Source organism: Caenorhabditis remanei, chromosome III (assembly GCF_010183535.1).
Source record: "Caenorhabditis remanei strain PX506 chromosome III, whole genome shotgun sequence".
Taxonomy (NCBI): Eukaryota; Metazoa; Nematoda; class Chromadorea; order Rhabditida; family Rhabditidae; genus Caenorhabditis; species Caenorhabditis remanei.
In genome coordinates this window covers 9387321-9411998 of record NC_071330.1, presented here as the reverse complement: position 1 = coordinate 9411998, position 24678 = coordinate 9387321, and the positions used below count along the sequence as shown (strand labels likewise).

Genomic DNA, 24678 nt, shown 5'->3' with positions numbered 1-24678 from the left:
GCATGAAGGAGATCCCCTTGTCAGTTCACTTCTTTCTCTTTTTCACTTCACAATTTATTTTCAAAACATCACATAAATAGGACAATTTAGTTTTCCTTTCGATATTCTCGAAATCACTGAAAATATTTATTTCAGATTAATCAGGCAGGAAATTAGCAATCAGTTCAATGAACTCATTTTTACTTTTTCTCGATGAGGTCTTTTGATGCTCAAAAAAGTCATGAGAACCCGAATTAGTTCCAATGAACTCTCTCATTCTTGTTTATGAACTTTTGATCTGGTTTTTGATTTCATTTCTTTTTTTTCAGTCGTCGCTTCAAAGTTTTGAATGGATGTTTCAATGCTTGTAAACTATTATTATGTTGTATTCGGAATTTTTTCATTCCCATTAAATTTAATTTTAATAATTCTCATCTGGACTAAATCCCCTATTTCATTCAGTACTTATAGGTTTGTTTTAATAATTTGACTCAATAGCCCTACAGTAATCTTGCATAAAAACAAATATCTGAATCTGAGCAGAGGCTAACCTATTAGAAAATGTTTACCCTCCTCTTTTAAGAAGTATTCAAAACCTTTCTTCTATATATATATATATATATATATTTCAGAATACTTCTCCTCAATACGAGTATCAATGAAACATTTCTCATCATTTTTTCGTTTCTTCTTCAGATGAGGTTCGCATTCATATGTTTCATGTTTAGCTATATATACTTATTCAGAATAATAAGTGCTGGTGAATCCGTTGCTCTTCTTCCTTACGGACCACTTCAAATCGCTTCTCTTGAAGTCTCATTTATTTGTTATAACATTTATAATTTGTTTCTTTGTACTACAAACTTATCAATTCTGCTATCAATGTACTATAGATATTCATTAATTTGTAATGGAAAGTGTGAAAATTGGTCACTGGCAAGAAACTTCGGACTAACATGTATTGTTCCATTGGGAATGTTGGTAAGGTTTCCTTTGAATCTCACATGATAAAAATCATTTAAGATCGCAATAATAATTCCTCCGTATGATTTTCCAACAGTGATTATGAACACTGAGAGAGCATATCCAAGTTATAACCTTCTGAAAACTTACGGAGAATTCGGAGGATTTAAATCAACGAGTCGTTTGATATATATCATAAATACTACAATTTTAATGGGAATTCCGTATCTTCTACCTATTTTTATTTTGATATGGAGACATAAAATATTTAAACAAATCAATGAAGTTCAAACTCATTTGAGTGAGAGAACGAAGAAATCGTCTTTAGATTTGGTCAGAGTAAGTTATTCTTAGAATAGTGTTGTACTACTGTGTTTGATTCCCTATCAAAAATTAGCTGAAATGGATCAGTTTGGCTGATGTGTAATGTAGCCTGTAGGTCTGTGCTCGAGCCAGTCAGAGATTGCCTCTTAAATATCGTTATTGTTCGTGAATAGATCCTTAAAATAATGTTTCAGGCTTTAACAATGCAAGCAATGTTCCCAATGATATGTTTGATACCCAATGTGATGTACTTTATCGTATCCCAGGTAGGAAACGTTGTGGTCTTCTCAGTTATTACTTTTTTCCGAGTTACAGAGAATTCTTATTGAATTTGAAATCGCCGAGTTCATTCCGTTTCCAACATGTGTTATTCCATGCCTTATTGATCCCATCCTTACTATTTGCTACGTGGCACCTTACCGTAATTTTGTAACACGACGACAAAGGAGCATAGCGGTTGCAATGACGGTTTCAGTGGCACCTTCTTCAAATAGAACTATTTGATTATTTGTATTTAGTTACGATGAAAAGAATCAAGCATATTTATAGTTTTTATTGCTTTTTTAAGAAAGAAATAGGGCATAAAAAGAAATAGTAATTAATTGATATCATGAATTCCTGAAACTGATTTTGACAATATCAGATGATCGAATTACTGCTTTGTCAAGAACTCCAACAGGCGTCGACAGATTTTCTGGAAAAGATAAAACTTTAAACAGTTGGATCTGGTTGAAAAAAACGGGATTCTTTACTTATCGCCCCCCACATCAGTAGAGTCCCCCACGTTGAAATTTACCTAGGAAGAACCCCCCACCCAGTACAAAACAGGTGGGGGCTTTTCCCTCACGGCGGGGGGCTCTACTTCTATTTTGGTGTGAAACAATGACCCCCCACCAGTACAAAGAGGGGGACGATTGTTCAAGAACCTGGTATTCATGACTTATCGCCCCCACCCCCCTAGAGCCCCCCACCGAAAGTGGAGTTGTAATTCTTACTGTTTATCTTAAGCTGTAATCATTTATCGATAGCCCCCCACCATTGAACATCGGTCCCCCACCTATGGATTATTAGACCCCCATCATTGAATATCAGTCCCCCATTAATGACTTTAAAACCCCACTGTTTAACAATAGACCCCCATCATAGAATATCAGGCCCCCACTATTGAATTCCACACTATGAATAAAACAAATGGAAGCACGTTTTCAGACTATAAGCTTGAACATCATAAATATAAATTATGCCGAAAATGTCTTTCCGGGTCTTTTTACCTAAGCCTGAAGATTCGGGTATAGTTGAATTATGTTGGACTAAATGGTTCACGAGTATAAGCGAAAAAAAAGAAAAGGGAGGGGGGCTAATGTTCAATGGGTGGGGGGTCAATAATCAATCAGAGGCCGTATGCATGAACATTTACCAAGTAAACCGTTTTACCGTGGTAAATGTTTACCAAGGTAAACAGGGGGTAAATCGTTTACCGTATTCACAAGACATTTTTACCGAGGTAAACATTTACCTCAGTAAATGGAGTTGTATTTCCCTCAAAAACACATTAGCTACACATCTCAATGACTGCATAGACTTATTGACTCCACATTTTCAATGACTATAATGTCCCATTGAAAAAACTAGTCAATATTAACTCAATATTGACTACATTTTTCTCACTCACTATACTTTTCTCATTGACTACACCATTCATAGACTACAAAATTCAAGAAACACTCTATGATTACATCAATCTGAATGACACTACACCATCTGAAATTATCACATATCTCAAAAGTCTTGTCTTTCAAACAGAGCTAGAAAAAGTAGCGTACTGGCCCCATTAGGAATTAGTTTCCATTCATGAAGATGATAGTTGAAGTTATAAAATGAAAAGTGGAGTTTTTCTATTAGCGTTCTACAATCGAACCGCAGATACATGTGTATGAAGGCATATCCATAGTACATTGGATAACCGAAGAAGGTCTTGGAATACTGTTAAAAATAAATGTGCTTTGATCATAATATGATGGAAGTCGTGGTGTTACTACAGTAATACATGCATTTTTGTACGGACACATTTTACGAAGCTATCAATAGGCAAAGTGAAATATCGCAATTGCTGCAATTTCTCACTGCTAAAAGAACAGATTTTGGAGCTGCTCACATTGATAGACTATAACTTGTTAGACAATGAACGTACAAAAGAATTTTCAACTATAAAAATGAAGCCCTATTCTTTATCTATGCACTAATAATAAAAATTTTAACTAAAATCTGGGAATATCGTGTTCTTTTTGGAGGATAATTTCACTAGCTCTACTGTAAGTGGATCGGTAAATCCCATTTACTCGCAAAAAAGATGGGTAAATGTTTTCACCAAGGTAAACGCATTTACCTCAACTGCCGATTTTTCATGCATACCCTTTTTTACAAATTTACCACAGTAAACGATTTACCTTGCTCATTTACCTCGAGGTAAATGTTCATGCATACGGCCTCAGGTTGGGGGGCTTTTCCCAGGTCCTTTTTGGGGGGTCATTCTTCAATATAGGGGGGGACGAAAAGTAATGGTGCGTCCAAAGTTGCTACTAAACAGCAAAAACGACAAATCTGCGGTGTCCAAAGTTGATTTGTAGATTTGCAGGTTTGCAGTTATGCGTTATTGCTCATCCTTAATTTTTCAACTGCGAAACCTGCAAAACCTACAAACCTACAAATCAACTTCGGACGCCGCAGATTTGTCGTTGTAGCAACTTTGGACACACCATTAATTTTTCAACTGCGAAACCTGCAAAACCTACAAACCTACAGATCAACTTTGGACGCCGCAGATTTGTCGTTGTAGCAACTTTGGACACACCATAAATATACCCAAAAAACTTACTAACGATAACATGTTCTGAAGACAGTTGAAAAGATTTTATAGTTGCAGTGGCTGTCGTTTTCTCGCACATATCAACCGTAGCTGGCTTGTTTATCGCCTTCTACAATGTATTAACTGATGAATAGTGCTACTAGTTTCAGAATTCAAATTACCTGCAGAAAAATTAAATATCGTTCTCGGAGAACTGCTCTTCGTCTTTGTTCCTCTTCTTCCGATGACATTGAACTCATCTGGAAAACTTCTTTTGCCACAAAAGGACATCGAACATTAACAAATAACATATAGTTCCAAATTCATAGAAAGGTCTAGATACTCAATAACTCGAAGGTAAATTATAAATTACAGTTTATTCAGTGGAGATCATTGTTCATACATTAAGAACTCAACATTCTATTCATTTGGACGGGAAGTCATTTGAATATTTGAAATTTCAGAGAGTTTGCTCTGTACGATGGACACTAGATCCTTGCTCTCCACGACCAACCCCTTCAGTTCTTTGACTTTTTCTCCCTGAATAGTGTTATTTTCTAGCATTTTCTCTTCGACTTCTTGTTCCATATTACCGGCTTCAATTGGAAATGAGTCGATTAAAATCTGTAAATAGTTTTTGATTCATGTTTTTTAAACCGAGGCTACCTCAATATTTTTAGCAGATTTGGCAATACTAGCAGCAAAAATAGCACAGTTTGGTTCGTCTTCAAGCTCCTGTGAAATCGTTCCAAATTCGCACGGTGGAGCTGTTGCTTGCAATACTCCGATTGCATTTGTCATGAGTGAAGCCATCTCGTTAATCATATCTTGTAATTGAGTCATTCGATCCGCCATGTTTTCTTGTAGATGATTTCTGTTAGAAAAACCAATGTGACATTCGTGAAAAGTAACTTTCCTCATACTTGCAACTTGCACAAAAACCGCGTTTGAAAGTTTGAATAAATAAGGTAAGGTATTTGGACATCGACCTAAAAAATTTTGGAGAACCTTATAAATACTACCAGAAAAGTTTATGACAGTGAAAAACCATAATTTATGACTAAAAACTGACGAATATACATAAAATGTTATCCTTTTTTGTTCTGATCGGTTTTATCCCAGAACCAATGATCGGAGACCCATCCGAAGCGGTTGAGTGGCCATATTCGAAGAGTAAGACGTATTTGAACGAGACCTTCAGGTACTGGACCGAATTGTCTGGAATCTGTGGATAATGCTAGATTGTCTCCTACGACGAAAACGTGGCCGATCGGTACACGCCCAGATGGTAATAGATGCGATTCTACAGGATGCCCTTCCTGAAAATACAAAAGGGCTGTTTCGAAGATTAAAATGTAATGGAATGATTAAAATGATGTGTCAAAGTAATATTTCCTCGGAAAAGTTAGTTTCGATGCAGCATAAAGCTCGAATGATAGCTTACTTTTGCGACAACACGTTTACATAACAATTCTTTTGCCTTTTGAGGATTCTCGCAACCAACGATGTCACCAATTTGCACATTATTGTTTTTGATGGCTGAAATTATTCAGTTTCTTCAGAAAAGGTGATATAAACTCACTTAAACGCTCAGAAAGCACGAAATCTCCGTCTTGAACAGCCGGGTGCATTGAAGGCCCACTACAGATTACTAATTCTCCAACATGCTTAGCGAAGGTGTGACAGACGCAGTAGATTAGAGCCGATCCTGAATAAAATTGTTGTGTAACTAAGAATGTTGAAGGCTAGAGTGTAGACAAATATTTTAAAAATTAATTCGATAAAACTAACCTTTAGTGAAATGCCACAGGCTTTTGATTGTAGACGTTTGCGCCATTAATTTTCTATACAACTAAAAAAGTTTTTGAGAGTTCTTGGATCAGCTGACCATTAATAGTATAAAAACAAAAAATAAACAATTTTTGAAGCGTTCAGGCTGTGTGCAATCTAGCGTCAGTGTGTTTGCGTATGAAACACCAGAAAACGGTGCACGTGACGTGTAATTTCCGTCGACTTTTTCTAGATTTTATCGCCTTTTCCCGGATCTCGAAAGAGAACTTAAACGTTACTTCTTTCAAACCCCTTTTTCAAACTTTCCAACTCCTAATCAAAGTTTTAGAAGGTCGTCATCACTGAAAGATGGCGACCAATGGAGTTTACATCGTCATGGGAGAAGCCAACTGCGTCGTCGCTCTACTCAACAAAGCTCGACGGTAAAACACATCATCCAAAAACAGTCGGTAAATATGAAAAGTATTCAGGCAGTATCAATTATCACAAGCTCCAACTCTAGAAGACACTGATCCACTGCTCAGAAACTTTACTGACTTGAAAGAAGTTTTGAATGAGGTACGTGGAGACAGATGTATCTAGTTTTCCAACAACAGAAACGTCTTCTACTTCATACATAGATCATAAACATAGTTCAAGTGCGGCATTTAATAAACCAGAATCAAACTGATTCAGGTTGCTGATCTTGCTGATATGAATCCTCAAACGTTCCTCTCTCCATTTCTCGATGTCATCAAAGCACAAAATACTAATGGTCCCATAACGGAAGCCGCTCTAGCCGCTGTTGCCAAGTTTCTCAACTATGGTCTCATCGATGCGAGTAGTATCAAAGCAGCAAATGCTGTCGAATCTATTGCATATGCAGTTGTTCATACCAAGTTTATCGGTGGAAAAAGTACTGGAAGTGATGAATGTGTTCTTTTCAAAATTTTACAGGTAACTATTAATTTTTTTTAAATTAAAAAACATCTGTTTCATAAATACCAAGAGCTGAAATAAATTTTAGGTTCTTCGTTCTCTACTTCTTTCTCCACCTGGTATACTTCTCTCGAATGAAGCAGTTTGTGATATGATGCAGTCATCTTTCAGAATAGTGTTTGAACAAAACCTCTCGCTTCTCTTAAGAAAAGTGAGTCGAATTCCAATATTGTGCTTTAAAATCACACAGCTAAACATTGTTCTAAAATAGCGCTTTCATGAACTAAACGATCACATTGAAACTGATAGTGCTTCTGAAAATAGGTCACCTGATTATAAATATAATTTTTCATGAAATTCAGGCTGCTGAATCTACTCTTGCTGATATGACTCAACTGATTTTCACCAGACTTCCTACCTTTGTTGAAGATACGCGTCACCCATATATTCGACAACTGGTTAGATAATTAATATGAACCATCATTCTCCAACGTATAAATTATTTAAGGTGAATCCTACGGAGAAACGTCAAAAACGGAAAAAGAAGCGACAATTATCAACTCATTATGAGCACAAAGAAAAAAGACTTGACGAGGCTGAAGCTGATTCAACAGAAACAACAAAATTAATCACTGCTACATCCGAAGTAGAGATTGATGGTGCCGCAAAACTTGGTGAGATTGTGTTTGATAAACTTAGTAGTTTGTGTTTCGATTTCGATGTTTCAGGATATGATGTTGTTATAACCTCTGATCCCCCAGTCGATACGGTTACCCACCCAGATCGATTAGTGGGAGAAGTGAAAAAAGATCGAAACTCTGAAGGAGAGGAAGCTGATTCTGAATCTGAAATTGGCGAGGAAGAACGCCCATTTAGAACTCATGGTGGTCTACAAAGAGAAATAATCTCAGATGAAGAAGATCCAAATGATAATGATCAAGTTGTGAGCGGAGAAGAGAAAATGCCGTATGGTTTACCATGTTGCAGAGAACTTCTCAGGTATAGCCGTTTCATGAAGCATTATCAAAAAAATTTCATTTCAGGTTTCTCATAACAATGATTAATCCGCTCGACCGTCACAATACTGAGTCTATGGTAGTTCTAGGGTTAAATCTTCTTATTGTTGCACTTGAAGCGATTGCTGATTTTCTCCCCAACTATGAAATTTTGATGCCTCTCATCCGAAATGAGTTATGTCGAAGTCTCCTACAGCTTCTAGATACGGAGAAGCTCCCCGTATTAGCTGCTACAAACCGATGCTGCTTTTTGCTTTTCGAGTCGATGAGAATGCATTTGAAATTCCAGTTGGAAAGTTACCTGAAAAAGTTACAAACTATTGTTTTATCGGAAAAAAATCACACCAACAGCGGAACAGAGCAAAAAGAAATGGCTCTAGAATCACTGGTTCAATTATGGAGAATTCCTGGACTTGTCACAGAAATGTATTTGAACTTTGATTGTGATCTCTACTGCGGGTAATTTTTTCAAAGCAATTTCAGACATTTTGTTATTCAGACATTTTTTATATTCAGACATTTTGTTTCAGAAACGTTTTTGAGGATCTTACAAAGCTCCTTGTCGAAAATTCGTTCCCAACGCTCGGAGGTCATACAGCATCTCTTCTTTCTCTTGATGCCCTTCTAGTTGTCATAGAAACTATTGAACAGAACTGTGAAGATCGAGAAAATGGTAGAGGGGAAGTTAGTAAAGAACAAGAACAGAAAGAGTTAGTCTCATTACACTTTATGCAAATAATTACCTGAATTTTTCAGTTTAAAGAAGCTGGGTCTACCTGTTCTGAGTGGATACGACATTGGCAGGAAAATGAACACACCTACTGGGAACACTCGTGAGAAGTTCCCCAGCACGTCTCCGATTCCACCGACTTCTACTCTTCTTCTCCGTTCAAATCGACACGCTCCATCAACGAATCTTCCGTCCATGACTGAAATCATTGAGCAGAAGAAACGTAAAAGACTTATTGCTGAAGGAACAGAACTTTTCAATCAAAGTCCAAAGAAAGGCATCGCTTTTCTAAGAGAAAAGGGTATTCTTGGACACGACGAGGATAGTTTGGTTCAGTGGCTCAGAGCTAATCCACAATTGGACAAGAAAGCGATTGCTGATTACATTTGCAACCGAAAGCACGCCGAGGTACGTTCACTGAAACAATACTTGTCTCGGGCCGGGCCAAGTCCAGTCGGAAATGTAGATTTACCCGTTATTCGAGAAGTTGGACTGAAACATCCGTCACCACTCTCCACACTATTTTTAGTTATGATTGTTATGTTTTCAGACTCTGAAGGCATTTGTAAAAAGCTTTCCATTCGAGAACACTCGTCTCGATGTTGCCCTCCGTATGTTCCTTGAAACATTCCGTTTGCCTGGAGAGTCTGCAGAAATTTCCCTCGTTATGCAACATTTTTCTGAAGAATGGTCGATGGCTAACAATGAACCATTCAATCATATTGATGCCGCATTTACACTCTCATATGCAATTATCATGCTTAATGTTGATCAGCACAATCCACAGGTTAGTAGTTAAAAAATATCCGCAAGTGAAGTGTATATGAAACATTATAGGCTAAACGAAATCAACCTCCGATGACTGTTGATTGTTTCAAAAAGAATTTATCTGGAACAAATGGATCCAAAGATTTCGATCCTGGAATGCTTGCCGATATGTACCAAGCTATCAAATCAGAAGAGATCGTTATGCCTGCTGAACAGAAAGGAAGTGTGAAAGAAGATTACATGTGGAAAGTTTTACTTCGCCGTGGAGAAACGTCTGAAGGATCGTTTTACCATGCACCGACTGGATGGAATGATCATGACTTATTCGCAGTTTGTTGGGGGCCAGCCGTGGCAGCGTTAAGCTACGTATTTGATAAGTCTGAACACGAACAAATTCTTCAAAAGGCTCTCACAGGATATCGAAAATGTGCAAAAATATCTGCCTATTATGGAATGAAAGAAGTGTTCGATAACTTGTGTATCCATCTGTGCAAGTTCACCACACTCACTTCAATGCGTGAAGGTGGAGCTGAAGATTCCTTGGAACTTCAACGCCACAGATCGATGATAGATGTTTCAAACATTGGAAACTCGGGATCTTCACTTGGACTTGCAAATCATTCTCCTGAAGTTGTTTCTTTGGCATTTGGAGAAAACCATAAAGCGCAGTTAGCTACTCGAACTCTTTTCTACTTGGTTCATGAGAATGGAAACATTTTACGTGAAGGATGGAGGAATCTGTGTGAAGTATTGCTTCAATTATTCCGTGCACGTTTGTTACCGGCTGAATTGATCGAAGTTGAGGATTATGTTGACGAAAAAGGATGGGTTAGCATTCAAAGAGTTCATCAAAAGTAAAAAAAAACTCCCTATTACTGATTCTAAAATCTGTTTTTCAGAGAGTTGCCTAATACGCGCAATGACTCTGGCCTTCTTTCATGGTTTGGTCTCGGTGGTGGGTCTTCTGAAGTTGATCGCCGTAAGCCCACCCAGGAACAACTTAGTGCCATGAAACACGCGTCACAAGTAATTTCTGAATGTCGACCATCTCAAATAGTGGCTGACAGCAAGTATCTAACCAGCACTTCGCTCGCAGAAATGCTCTCTTCGATTGCAGCCAATAGTGCGATGATAGTGGATCAAGCTGAACCTCAACAAAAGGTTTTGTTGACACTATTTGTTGACACGCCTTCTTAATAGAACAATTTTTTAGACGGCCAGCCTCAGTGGAGAAGATGAAGATGCTCTAGTTTTCTATCTTGAGTTAATCGTATCCATCACTCTGGAAAACAAAGATCGTCTTCCACTAGTATGGCCTCATGTTCGTCGTCATCTGGAATGGCTTCTATCGCCTCGTTTTGGCCGCTGTCCAGTGTTGGTTGAACGTGCAGTTGTTGGACTTCTAAGAGTGGCGAATCGAAATCTTTTCCGTGATAACACGGTATCCGATGATGTTCTTCATTCACTGGCCATGCTTCTTCGCCTGTCTCCGAAAGCTTTATTCGTTTTTAGTCGTCAAATCGCATTTGGATTATACGAACTGATTCGTGCTAATGCAGCAAACGTTCACAAAAAGGAGCACTGGGCTGTACTTTTCGCTCTTCTCGAAGCAGCAGGAGCAGCCGTTCTCCCAGATGAATACGCACTGCAAATAGAAAAACAGAACCTAAAAGTGGGAAGAGATCAGAGAAATGCATATTCAGATGTAGAAGGAAGCGCCACAGGAGGTGGAGCTGGTTATGACGAGAGAGCATACACTTCGGAAGGAGAAGAGCGAAGAAGAGGAAATTACGGTAAGTGTCTGTTTAAATCATACTTGTACAAGTAATTGGGTGGTACTCGCTTTTGGAATTCGGAGAAATACAACTGTTACAAAATAGAACTGTGAGAAAATGAAACTGTCTAATATAGAACTGCTAAAATTTGTAACTCGGTAAAACGGAACTGAAAAGAATAGAACTGCTTCAACATGGAACTCTTGTTCGTATGGAGCGCGTTTGCATTCGTGACTTTTCAAAAGAATTAGAACCAATTTTCGTGGGGAAAAGTCGAACAAAACACTTATTTCATGGAGATATATTATCGAAATAAAAAAGTTCCGACATTTTTTCCTCGTCGGTGTTTGCGGACTCAAGCCAAAATTATCAAATTTTGGCTTGAGTCCGCAAACACCGAGGGGGAAAAAATGTCGGAACTTTTTTGTTGCGACAATAGTCTTTGTCTATTTCATAGTCAACAAAAAACTGAATAAAATAATATTAGATAAGCCCAATAAGCGTTTTCAAAACCAGTGGTAGAGTTCCATTTTGTAGCAGTTCCATTTTGTTGCAGTTCCATTTTGTTCAGTTCTGTTTTGTAGCAGTTCTGTTTTGTAGCAGTTCTATATTAGACAGTTCCATTTTGTAACAGTTCTATTTCTCCGAGTTCCAAAAGCAAGTACCACCAGTAATTGTCAAAGTTCGGTCTGGCCGAGACAGAATTTTCAAGGCCCAGCTTCAAAATAAGAACCCAATTTTTCCTCAAAAATGTGAAATCCCTAGGGCTTAAGCAAAGTCTATATGTTAAACTTATCGCTAATTTCGTTAGTTTATATATTTCAGACTCTACTAGTGATCTGGAAAGTCGTGTTGATTCTGCTGGATCGTTAGCTGGTGGCCACAAGCAACCCGCGGATTGGATCCATCTCGATCACAAAGATGCTGCAAAAGCCACCGAGGAAGCTTTAAATGCTCTTGGAGCCAATGCACACAAAAAGAATTTCCGCCAATATGGAAGTCTTGTTCTTCGAAATGGACTTGGCAGGCATGAGCCTGCTGCATTCTTGAAAGTATGCGAATGTTTGGCTTTCTTACTTCGCGATGCGGTTCATGTGACTCCCGATAATTTTGAATCAAGTCTGCAATGCCTACGAACGATGGTCGAGGCTAGTTTGGATGGAGGAGTATATGCAGCTGGTCCATTAAGTGGCGACGCTCAAAATCGATTGAGAAGTACGGTAACTGAAGAGAGATCCACAAAAAAACATCACCATCATCATGCCCATCATACTAAAAAGAAGGATTTATCAACAGACGTCACCGAAGAAGCTGATGATAGTAGAAATGAAGAGCAACAGCTGACAGCTAACTATCAACAGGTGAAATATTTAGCGGCGGTGTTTACCATATAGTATCTGTTCAGATGTCTCTTCATTTGCTCGATTTATGCTCACAACTTCACTCTCAAACTCCTGCTATTTTCGCTAAATGGGCTCAACAAGAGAGTATCAACACTGGGAACATGGCCTCGGTTTCTTTTATTTGGACAGATATTTGGCGACCACTTCTCCAAGCGATGGGAAGACTTAGTTGCGACTGCAGGCGAGGTGTAAGAGCTGCCGCTCTGACACATTTACAGGTACTCATTGTTAGATTTATTCCGTTTAGTATGGCAACATTTTTAGAGAGCGTTTCTCCCTGCTAACATGGCCACACTTGGAGCAGCTGAGTGGCAATCATGCTTCGGAGAAGTTTTATTCCCATTGCTCACGAAATTGCTCGAGCCGTTTTCTCCTATGGATCCTATTGGCATGGAAGATACACGAGTTCGCACACTCCAAATAGTAGCTAAAACACTCCTCAATCATCTTTCTGCTTTATCAGCTCTTGAATCATTCCCTGATTTGTGGATGCTTTTACTGGACTATATGGAACAATATTTGCGTGTTGATAGTTGTGGAAACCTGAACGAAGCAGTTCCTGAGTCACTGAAAAACATGCTGTTAGTTATGGACAGTACTTCAATTTTTGCTGCCATTCCGAATTTGTACGAAATGACTGTAGAAAGGCTTAATCGATTCATGCCACAACTCATCAAAGATACGATTCCTAATCCACCTAACAAAGAACTGACTTCTCATTCTGATAAGGTGGCACAGTCTGAATTAGGCTCCAATACGCAAACAGAGCATGGACCAGGTCTTGAAGTGAGTTTTTGGCTTAATATTCATATGACAGAATGAGAACAATCTGTTTTTATTCTGAAAAGCCAATGATTCTCAAGAAGAGTTCTTTCTGATAACTTTTGAAAATAATTGTGCTTCCTCTCGTAAGCAGTAATGAGGCTCTAGGTGGAGCGGTGTCTGTCTGATTTTAGTAATTTTGGATTAATGCTAAAAGATGTTCCTCTTCAGCCACCAACATCTTCAACTGCAGCAACCTCTTCGTCAGATCCTTCGATGACTCAGCATTCAATTTCCGCGTCTTCTGTAACTTCAGATTTAGTTTCGCAGCTTGAAACATGTCCAGAAGACTCATCTGTGACAACTGCACCTGTACCTATCCAACAACCAGTAGTTCCATTGGTAAGCATGAGTTTTTGGAGCTAGTATAAATTTGCTTTTAAGACTGAAGTCATTGTTCACTCTGGACCGACTTCTCCAATCGGATCACCACCACAAAGACATGTTATTGACTCTTCGTCTGCATCCAGTCCGCCAGGACAAAATCAACAAATAAGTCAGCCACAGCATTATGATCAGTATCATCAACAACAACATGTTGATCCTCATCAGCAGTATTCTCAGTATCCGGTGAGTTCGTTTGAAGAGAGTGAATTAGATTATCTAATTTGAGAATTACCAAAATCAACATCAGCATCAATCACCGCAATACCCTCATCCACAGCAACAGCAATACCCATATTCACCAGAAGCAGCAGCCTACTATCAGCAACAGTACGCTCATCATCAACAACAACAATATGCGGAACATTATGGTGAGTGACTCGAAATTTAATTGAGGCAATTGGTTTTCTATTAAGCCAACCAATTTCAACAATACCATCAGCACCAACAACATCCGGTGAATCCAGCTAATCCCAGTGTGCATGGACAGGTGAGAAGAAAATATTCGAAAATCAAGGTTTGAATATTATCTATTTTTACAGTTTTCGGTTGCTAATCCACTTCCACTCCCATCCCACCCTGCGTCCTACCATCCAATAGTCTCACCCTCTGCAAATAGTGCGTTCTCGCAAGTCTATACATCATCCCACGGTGTAAGTTTATTGCTTGTTTATTTAAGATGAGAAATGAAGTATTTTTTTAATCTGCATTCGTTCGTAATTTTCATGTTTCAGAACCCACCATCTGGTCCACCAACATCACAGGAATCACCATACTTCACACCTATTCCATACAATCCCAATCAACAACAACAGCCCTGAACTTTTTCAAATCCCTAATTTATTTTGTTTACTTGCACGAGCCTTTTCTGATAGAACTACCTTTTTAATTGTGATCATTATTGCTTTCTTGTTTCTTCGTAATGTTTTTTATTTAATCTTCTTTGTCTGAACTTATTTCAGCACCGGAATTAGTCAAAAATTGGGTTAGAATGTGTGTCTTTGGTTTATTGTCTCAACGGCTTTCTGTTTTGTACATATGCAATTTCAATGTGCATCACAAGAACTAACAACTATTTCGCAAAGTTAAGTTTTATTCATCTTTAATAACAGAAATGTATAAATTCATATTACTTATCGCATTTTTAGTCGAATGCCCCAAAAATGTTTCCACGGACAGAATCCTAAATACCGTATTTTGAAATAGTTAATCATTTACGTGAGACAAAAAAGTATGTCAAAACTCGTAAGCAAAATAGTTAAACCGCCAAAAAAGTGCGCGGCGATATTGCAATTAAAGACCGCTCATTTTCCATCATTTTCATTTTCCATCCATTTTTTCTTCCTTGGAATCGGTGGGTCTCAGCACCCCCGCACTCCCCGAGACCCCACAAATTCCGAGGAAAAAAAACTCCTGGGAAACGAACTCCTGGGAAAAAGGCGGGGCCAAGCGCGCTGATTGGCTAATCAGTTGCGCAATCTTGCTAATTTGCGTTCGTTTCCCAGGAGTTTTTTTTCCTCGGAATTTGTGGGGTCTCCACTCCCCAAAAATTTGGCGCATTTGCGCTCTGTGGCAAAAGTAAAGTTTCCGCGGAAATTTCCATTTTTGTATTTTTAACTTTGATCAAACTAGTTCAAGATTTTTGAGTTTTGAAACCATTTTTTGATTCTATCTTCAGAAAATCCACATGAAACTTTTTGTGAGCATAACAATTTTTAACAGGTTATACATTTTCAGCAATAGGACCGAGTGTGATCCGTCGTATAGCGACTTCAATATTTATTCTTGGATAGTTTATACAAAGATTATTATAAATTTTTTGAAATCATATTTCTCAGCTAATTTGTTGAATTTTAGATGTATTCATTCAGTGTATAATTTTTTTCTAGGATGTCGTCGTACCGTCCAAGTCGGTTAGTGATTTCTTCCTCCTCTTCTGAAGATGAGGAACCAGATGTAAGATATAAATAGTAGTGATGATCTTTTAATATTAAAAATATTTTCAGAGCTTTGAAATACCGCCTCTGAAAAGTGTCACCAAACGCTTATCTGACAGTTCAACCCCTTCTTCAGACCATGAAATTGTCGAAAGTGATGTCGAAAGTGAAGACCCTGATACTTCAAAAACTGAATCAATGCGATCAATTGCCAGTTCCAATCCGCCTGATACGGTTGCTGAACCTTCTGAATCTTTCTCGCCGAACATTTCCCGTCAATCAAGCATTTATACTTCCACTCCTAATTCGAAAAATAATTCTGCTGCATCTTCTCGAAACGTTTCTACTGTTTATGGTAGCTCGAAAAACTCTACCAGTAACCACGATCGTTCTCGCAGTTTTATCGAATCAAACGAGGACCAACCGGACACACCGATTACCAAAAAATTGGCAGATTCAAATGACATGAAATCGAAACAGCAACTGCGTGAACGGCTTCTTCGTAAAACATTGAAACCTAAAAAGGACTTTGAGTCGGACGTATCGCCTCGTGCAAATGGATGGGGAGAAAACAAAATTGAATCTCCAAACAGCAGCGAGCTGGTGAATTCGGTTCTTTCACCAATTGTTAAAAAGGTACCGGCATACACGAATTTCGATCCGGAAGAGTCTATGGTGAGGAATGAAATTTTATCACAAAGCAATCATTAGATATTTTAGGCTATCGATTCTCCGGTGACGACTCCAAACCGTTCCACCATGCGTACCGATCAAACTTGTGACGGAAACTCGCCGCAAACACCATTTCCAACTTCCAATCTTCAAGATATGTCACAGTCCGAAACACCACCAACAAAGGGTTCTCCAAAGAAAGAAAGAATATCTCCGGTGTCACTAAAGGAGGTTATTGTTTCACCGGAGAAAGAATTAGTTGCCGTTTCCCCAAAAAATGAAACTATTTCTCCACCGACGGCATCAGAGTATGAAGAAATGTCAATGAAAGCACTGGAAGGAAAAAGAGAGCAAATCACTCAACTTTTAATCTACAAAAATAACCTTCCTGACAAAGGTGAACGTTTGATGAAAAATCTGGATGGAATCGGAAAGGAAATAGAAAGAAGGAAGGCGAACAATATAGAAGATGTTGTTGTGAACGTGGAAGAGAAGAAGGAGATCATTCCAACTAAGCCTGCTCCAAAAAATCTCGTTGACCCGCTCCCGCAGCAAGATTTTGGCGCTATGCTCGATAAAAATGGTAGGAAAGTCATGGGTGGAAAGATGACAGAAGAGAAGATTCGAAAGGTCAGCAAGATATCTGACAAACTTACGCAACAGTTAGCAGAGTAAGTGAAAGTTTTTTTCTCAACTTTCAACACATTAACTGTATTATTTATGCGTTCAATATTTATTCACTTGCAACAAAAGTATATCACAAATCGAAATTAATGTTTCGGGTCTCCAACAATGATTCCGTCCTTGTTTCCGTTATGAGATTTTGAAGACTGCGTTGGCTTTCCGAACGATTGGAAAATCTCAGTGTCAGCAATAGAAGAAATAATCATCATTGCAAAAACGAGTACAGCGTAAAGATTCATTGTAGATGACGAATTACTTGTTCGCTTCTTGTTCGCGCTGTTTTTATACCCGCAAAAAGCGATGAAAATGTATTGCAAAGATTCAACAAAATCATCCGTGATTTCTGATCACGAAAGTCATAAAAACTTTCAGCGCAGCACAAAGCAACGGCAAAACAGAAGTGTAGTTTAGCGTGTGTTTAAGACATATTTTTCAGCGCCACTCACTCCATACCAGCGGAAACAGATTTGACTGAAACTCCAAAAGGTTTACTGATCGAACTGATGCCCCACCAAAAAGCTGGATTGACTTGGATGCTTTGGAGAGAGCGTCAACCACAACCAGGTGGAATTTTGGCCGATGACATGGGACTTGGAAAAACACTTTCAATGATTTCACTTATCGTTTATCAAAAAGCTGCTCGTAAAGCTCGAAAAGCAGCAGGCGAAGACGCGACTGACAAAGAAAAACGTCAAGCTGTAAAGGATGAAGGTCTATTTCCTTCGAATGCAACTTTGATTATTGCACCAGCCTCGTTAATCCACCAATGGGAGGCAGAAATCGATAGACGTTTAGAAGAAGATGAATTATCAGTGTTCATGTTCCATGGAACCAAAAAGCAGAGAGCAATCGAACCGAAAATACTGGCACGTTATGATGTGGTTATTACAACGTACACTCTTGCTGCAAATGAATTGATTGAAAAGAAAAAGGCCGGTGCTAAGGAGGAGTCAGATTCTGACGTTTCAGGTTGTAACTATATTCCACAATTGAAATTTAAAACCGACTAATTGCAGACGATGAATCGAGACGCCGACGTCGCACTTTCAAAGGCGATTCTCCTCTCGCCCAAATTGGATGGTCTCGTGTCATTCTTGATGAAGCACATGCAATCAAAAACCGCCTCTCGCAATGCTCGAAAGCTGTCTGCTGTCTCGCTGCTTTTTCCCGTTGGTGCCTCTCGGGAACTCCGATTCATAATAATCTCTGGGATCTCTACAGTTTGGTAAAATTCCTTCGTATCCCATTGTTCAGTGATCGAAAGTATTGGGCAGAATCTATCATGCCAATGAAGACAGTCATGGCAGATCGAGTCAATTTGCTTTCAAAGAACTTGTTACTCCGTCGAACGAAAGATCAAACGTGTTCTGTGACGAATAAGAAAATTGTGAATTTGGAACCAAAAACAGTAAAAGTTCATGAATTAGAAATGACTGGTGATGAAGCTAACGGATATTCTATTATGATGGAAGGAGCTCAAAAATTGGTCAAACAAATCGTTGCTAATGCGGATGATGTGAACATGTATGGATTTGTTAGAAGACGACGACAGCGTGGAGCTGCTGAAAATGAAATGCTCAATCCGTATAACTGTAAGAAATGGAGATAACCATTAGTAATCCACTGATCTTATTTCAGTCGGACCTCGAAATCTGGCCACAAACTCAAAGTTTCAAAATATGTCGTGCATTCTCCTTCTTCTCATGCGTCTTCGCCAAGCATGTGTTCACTTTTCTATCACTAAGTCTGGAATGGATTTAGATGCTTTCCAAATTAATGGTGGTGATGACGATGTAGACATGAACGAGCTTGAAGATTTGATGGAGAAAACGATGGCTGAATTGACTTTAGATGATGGAAGTGATGAAGACGGATCGCAAAAACAAGAAATGATACCCAAAAAAGAATCACCGACTGTCATTTTTGAGCCTCATTACATTAGTTGCAAAATGCATAAGACTCTTGAAATTGTGAGAGATATTTTGGATCGAAAAGAAAAAGTGTGAGTGGAATTGAGTAAATACTGGTGAATTAGTCCCTTTTTTCAGAGTTATTGTCTCACAATGGACATCTGTTCTTAATCTTGTCGAAAAGCATATTCAAAACGGGGGGCACAATTACACCTCTATTACTGGTCAAGTTCTGGTTAAAGATCGTCAAGAACGTGTTGACAGTTTCAATCAAGAAAAGGGAGGTGCTCAGGTTATGCTTCTCTCATTGACTGCTGGTGGTGTTGGACTCAATTTAGTCGGAGGAAATCATTTGATTATGATCGATTTGCATTGGAATCCTGCATTAGAGCAACAAGCATGTGATCGCATTTATCGAATGGGCCAAAAGAAACCGGTTCATATTCATAGGTGAGAAATGTTAAACTTTTCTGCTAATATAGTCATTTTTCAGATTGGTCGTCAAAGGGACAATCGAACAACGTGTCATGGATCTTCAGGAGAAAAAACTTGCTTTGGCTGCTTCTGTTTTGGATGGCACCGCCACTCGCAAAATGAACAAACTCACTACGGCTGACATTCGTATGCTCTTCGGTCTTGATGACGCCACAAGTTCACGAAAATAGACAACATAACATCATATCATGCCTGATAAATACATTTACCCTTCTATAAAATACGGTCTCCTAATTTTTCCCCCTCAGCTCTTTTTATGTGTTTCAATTTCTCCGGTAGCATTGACTGTCATGTGTCCCATATCATTTTACTGGTAGCTCAATAATCTTTTCAATGAATTTTAAATATGCTACAAATAATCGTTTATTATAGTTCAATTCAAAAATCATTCATCAGTTTCTGCCGTCGGAACAGTAAGAAATTCGATGTAGCTTATGCGACCTTCGCCGTGATCAATAGAGAATTGACAAGAGAGCACTCCACGTTCATCGACTCGAAGAACTAGCTTAACTTTTAAAGTTGGAAAATATCCTGTGAATACTTTACCTTTGAAGCCAGAGCAAATGCAGAATTCATTCTTTGTAGAAGATTCAAATGATAAGAATACTCCACTTCTTCTGAACATTTTACACTTTCCATTTGCAGGCTTCGGGATGGAATTGATACCTGAATAATGGAGTATTAAGCTTTTCAGCAAGATTATTCTGTAAGTACAATGGTTTCTCCAACTTCTCCAAATGTTGTAAAACAAAGAACCGATTTCGAGAACTGCATTTTAACGGTTTTGCTAGTATCATCGAAGTCCTGAAATTTTTGTTTCAAAAACCCGAAACAACAAACGTTGTACCTTGAAAATTTCTTTTAAAACTTGTGTTTTGAGCAAATAGGTCACTACAACTGCGGCATCATCGAATTCGAAATCCAATTCCTGAGAAAGAAGAATTAAATAAGCATTTAAAATGATTAGTTTACCTGATCTGCAATTGAACTATTGAATTTTCCTCTGATAACACAACCATCACCCTCTTCAATCAGCAGCTTCAACGGGTCAAACATGCCAGAATATGACAGTTTTACTGAATTTGTGTATCCTTCAGGAATGCTGAGAAACTCCTGAAGTGAAATAAGGTTGTATGAATCACATCTGAAACATACATAAATTGTTTTCAGTGGTAGTTTAAGCGAAATATTATCTTCTCGAACTTTGAAGTCTGAGAAAAATGGTGGTTTCAGGAAAGCGTTAGCCTGTTGATACGCTCCGTCGTCGACAGTGATTTTGAGACCGGAATCATAAGCATACAACATTCCAAACTGAAATAATGAGTTTACATTTGAGAGGAAACTATCAATGAGAGTACTCACATCCTTGAAGACGACTGTTTTTAAAACCTGTGCAAGTTCTTTCACATTGTCTTTTTTAATCTCTATAACTGTAGATTGACCCGTTTCCAACTCCATTTTTTTCTGAAATTTGTTTCTTCTGAAAATGTTGGAACAAATGGAAATTCAAAACTTAATAAAATATGTCTTGGCGCTGTGGCGGTTTCCCCGAAAAGAGTACACGACAAACGTTTTCTAGGCCATCTTGACAGTTTTGAGAGGGAATTCAAATTAAGGTGTGCTGGTGAGGTTACTGTACTTAACCTTATCTAATACCCAGTAGTTTCGATCTTCTTTCTCCACCTCGTGTCTTCCCTGCAAAGTGTAACTTTTTACTTTCTCGATTCTTCAAAATTGTGAGAAAATGATGAGCCACACAACATGTGGCTGCTCATTGTGTAAAGTACTTTCTCTCTTTTTTTCAAATTTTGTTTGTGTGTGCTCTGCGAGCTCAGAGGCTGATTGCGTGACACTGCTTCGTATGCTTCGTATCATTCGGTTTCTGCTATACACCAACACAAATTTGTAATCGTTGTCCTCGTCGACTTCTTTTTTCTTCGAAAAAGCCATCTGAATTTTCTTGCTCTTTTTCTCAGTTTGGCTCTTCCGAATGAGCTTCAGAATAGAGAAAAAGAAAAAATACTCTCTCTTGCTCCCAACAATCACGCAACTATTATGAAATCCCTTCCCAAAATTCCCTTCGTCACACAGAAAAAGAGCAATTTTGGAGCGATTCTCGGAGAGAATTGTGGACCCAAACAACCACATCCACCACAATTTGTTCATACACCATTGAGCTTTTTCTTCGTTTTTTTCTTTTTTCTTTCTTTGAAGCATGAATGAAATATATCTAAAAATCTGTAGATTCTAGACATTTCCGAAGTCAATCGAAACTTGTTTCATGGTACATTCATCGGCCAAAAAGGCACTCGTTCTAGCTGTTTTCTATTGATCTTTCGGAGAGAGATTCACAGAATGTACTGAATGAATGTTTGTAGGATATACAAGTTCACTGTTCCGAAATGAGAAGATGTTCTTTAAAAACTAGAGAAATTTAGAGCAATTTGCAATGCAATAAGTCATAATAATGCATTAACAAGGGAACCTTTTAAGTGGGACCTAATGTCAGCAAAAACGACCTATACAGGTCGAAAGAGGATGTTTGAAAACCTATAAATCAACTTTCAAAAGTTGCTTACGTGACCTGTAAGTGGCTGAAATCTCGACCTGAAAATTGACCAATTTTACCATTGATTTGCTGTATCTCCTACCACGTTTGTAAAGATTACGGCGGCAGTATAAAAACGTGTTCGAGTGGTGCAGGTGGTTAGAGCCTAGGAGGAGAAAAGTTTTGCCCTGGTTCGACCCCTGCACCATTTTTTCTTTTTTTTTTGTTGATTTTTCCCACTTTTTTTAAAATTAGTTTTTGGAATCTATCATAAATTATAAATTTTAGCACTTTCATCTGTCAACTGGCAGAAATTTCTCATAATCATCATTTGAAATGGATTTAGAAGGGAATCACGTTGGTGGTAGTACAAAAAACTTATATGATAGATTCGAAAAAATCACAGAAAAAAGTGGGAAAAATCAACAAAAAAAAAGAAAAAATGGTGCAGGGGTCGAACCAGGGCAAAACTTTTCTCCTCCTAGGCTCTAACCACCTGCGCCACTCGAACACGTTTTTATACTGCCGCCGTAGTCTTTACAAACGTGGTAGGAGATACAGCAAATCAATGGTAAAATTGGTCAATTTTCAGGTCGAGATTTCAGCCACTTACAGGTCACGTAAGCAACTTTTGAAAGTTGATTTATAGGTTTTCAAACATCCTCTTTCGACCTGTATAGGTCGTTTTTGCTGGCATTAGGTCCCACTTAAAAGGTTCCCTTGTAAGTATTGGTTGAAATTGTAGATTCGAGAAGTTTGAATCAATTGAAATCAGTTTAAAATGAGAAGTCTCTTGCTTTTCTTGTTTTTTTCATTTCTTCGCAATTCCGAAATACTTAAAAGAGGTCAAAGTGTAAATATTTACCGTCTTGTTGATACCTTCGTTCACCTTCCTTTTTTCTACTTTACTGTTCATTTTTCCTATTTTTCTATTCAGACTTATTCTTTCTCTCACTGAAATCTGTAAAAGAATTTCAGAGATTCTGCAAAAACTCGAAAATGCTATTCTTTCTGCTATTATGAAGAGAATTCGTTGAAAAATTCAAGCTGAAAAATAACTGAAAAAACAAGAGCAAATATATCTTGTTTTCGTTCTTTCCCTCCTGCGGGCCTTTTCCTTTTTCGAAAAATTTCATGAGCGTGTGGCGACATACCGTAAATACTGTATTATAACGGCACCTGTAATAGAACGGCACCTGTTTTATAACGGCACCCCATCAATACTCAGAATTCATGAATATGAATATCCCGGTGTTTTTTATTGTTTCTGATTAGAAGCAACGTGATTGATAACGTCTTGATCAACAAAAAGAATGCCCAAAAAAGGTTTTTCGTTTAAATTTAATGAGTTTTTAAAATCTCAAAATTTCTCTGGGAGACAGTTGAAAAATATAACGGCATGCCGTTATAATACAGTATTTACGGTATTTTAGTTTGGTTCGTTAGCCTCTGGCACGTTTCTCGCTAACTTTTTTCGTCTTATTTCACTGGAAAAAAGAAGAAATGTGGATAATGCTTTGACATTAGTTCTATTATTGGTTGGTTCCTAGTTAAATGAGTCTAATTAAATGTATATGAACGATAATTAAAGCAGGAAAAGGATATAATTAAGAAACGTTTATATTGAAAATTAATTGAAAATTATTTTAATTGAAGAGCCTTATTTATTCTCATGATTGTTTGTATTAGGAATGAACTCATTTCGGAAAACTACCGTATTTTCAGAAAATATTCAGTGAGAACTACTTTAGTCTTCGAAAAACTGTTGTAATCTTGTATACGGTAACTCTATTTGAATTTTTTTTTTAGGAACTTGGAGATTATTTCTGTTTGAAATACGTATTTATTAATGGTTGCTTCATTACCGTAATCCTCTTTCAATCTGATGTCGAAACGGCTTGAATCATTCAATAAGTTATTATACCCAACACAAAACATCCAACGCCCTGAAAGTTATATCCAGTTTTTCTCGACGTCCTGGAACAATTATATTCTTTAGTTTATTGTCTTTTCACTGTGTCTCTCCACTTCTTACGTTCTTTCTTTCTATACATTTTGTCCCTTTTCCCCCTCAACGCCCATTTTTGAGGTCTCGTGAAATATCTGAATCTGACCAGAAGACCGAAATAAAAACAACAAACGATACCAATGAATGTTTTGTTTGACTATTACTATTTTCCTTGTTACTAATTCAAAAAGTAATCAAGTGAAGTACTCGTGCACCATTTCATTTATATTTTAGAATTTAATTCATTTCAGATTAATGATACGTGGCAGTAAAGAGTATTCGAAAAAAGGGAAGGAAGAAGAAAATAAATTGGAATGAGTAGATGTAATTGGATTTCGATTTCGAAAAGCTTTTAGTGAAAGTAGATCTTCCTTCTGTCTACCACGAGAATTCTTTACTCAAACCAATAAAATAGGCACCCAGTTTCTATGGATTTTAAAGATGACGAGAAGAATACTGTACTCGTTTTAAGATTCTTTACCTCAATCAATCTATGGAACGAAACATATTTTTTACACTATTTTTTTGTAATTGACGACTTATTTGTATTTGTAAACTTTTTAGATGCATCTGTTTGAAGTGGAAACTTCCGAATCTCTGTAAGTCTCTCTCCACTTTCAATCTATCCAATCATGTTTTTCATAGGTTTTTTGAATTCAAATTTATTCTTCTCTCTTTCCTCGTCAATGACTCATTTTATTGTTCG

The 24678-nt window shown here is 37.9% G+C and overlaps 5 protein-coding genes and 1 pseudogene across 6 annotated transcripts; 2 read left to right on the top strand and 4 right to left on the bottom strand.

The window, feature by feature from the left end:
- Nucleotides 1–861: 861 nt before the first annotated feature.
- On the top strand, nucleotides 862–5346 carry GCK72_010273 (annotated as a pseudogene). Its single transcript has 6 exons — nucleotides 862–960; nucleotides 1003–1281; nucleotides 1461–1532; nucleotides 1582–1687; nucleotides 4792–4941; nucleotides 5234–5346. Coding segments are annotated over exons 1-6 (819 nt in total).
- Nucleotides 1875–4362, bottom strand: GCK72_010275 (uncharacterized protein; the record flags this gene model as incomplete). Its single annotated transcript, XM_053727777.1, has 3 exons — nucleotides 1875–1960; nucleotides 4142–4241; nucleotides 4294–4362. 3 exons carry the CDS (start codon nucleotides 4360–4362, stop codon nucleotides 1875–1877), a joined length of 255 nt encoding a protein of 84 aa, XP_053587354.1.
- Nucleotides 4532–4966, bottom strand: GCK72_010274 (uncharacterized protein; the record flags this gene model as incomplete). The annotated part of the gene is made up of 2 exons (XM_053727776.1): nucleotides 4532–4735; nucleotides 4778–4966. 2 exons carry the CDS (start codon nucleotides 4964–4966, stop codon nucleotides 4532–4534), a joined length of 393 nt encoding a protein of 130 aa, XP_053587353.1.
- GCK72_010272 (uncharacterized protein) lies at nucleotides 5200–5948 on the bottom strand (the record flags this gene model as incomplete). Its single annotated transcript, XM_003104128.2, has 4 exons — nucleotides 5200–5430; nucleotides 5556–5650; nucleotides 5694–5819; nucleotides 5903–5948. 4 exons carry the CDS (start codon nucleotides 5946–5948, stop codon nucleotides 5200–5202), a joined length of 498 nt encoding a protein of 165 aa, XP_003104176.1.
- Nucleotides 5949–15608: 9660 nt separating this feature from the next.
- On the top strand, nucleotides 15609–19586 carry GCK72_010271 (uncharacterized protein; the record flags this gene model as incomplete). Its single annotated transcript, XM_003104027.2, has 8 exons — nucleotides 15609–15674; nucleotides 15725–16330; nucleotides 16376–16998; nucleotides 17448–17980; nucleotides 18028–18603; nucleotides 18650–19013; nucleotides 19060–19371; nucleotides 19415–19586. 8 exons carry the CDS (start codon nucleotides 15609–15611, stop codon nucleotides 19584–19586), a joined length of 3252 nt encoding a protein of 1083 aa, XP_003104075.2.
- A 343-nt stretch (nucleotides 19587–19929) lies between these two features.
- GCK72_010270 (uncharacterized protein) lies at nucleotides 19930–20874 on the bottom strand (the record flags this gene model as incomplete). Its single annotated transcript, XM_003104144.2, has 6 exons — nucleotides 19930–20082; nucleotides 20131–20220; nucleotides 20264–20344; nucleotides 20389–20529; nucleotides 20572–20727; nucleotides 20779–20874. The coding sequence occupies 6 exons, from the start codon at nucleotides 20872–20874 to the stop codon at nucleotides 19930–19932; spliced, it is 717 nt and encodes a 238-aa protein (XP_003104192.2).
- Nucleotides 20875–24678: the final 3804 nt, after the last annotated feature.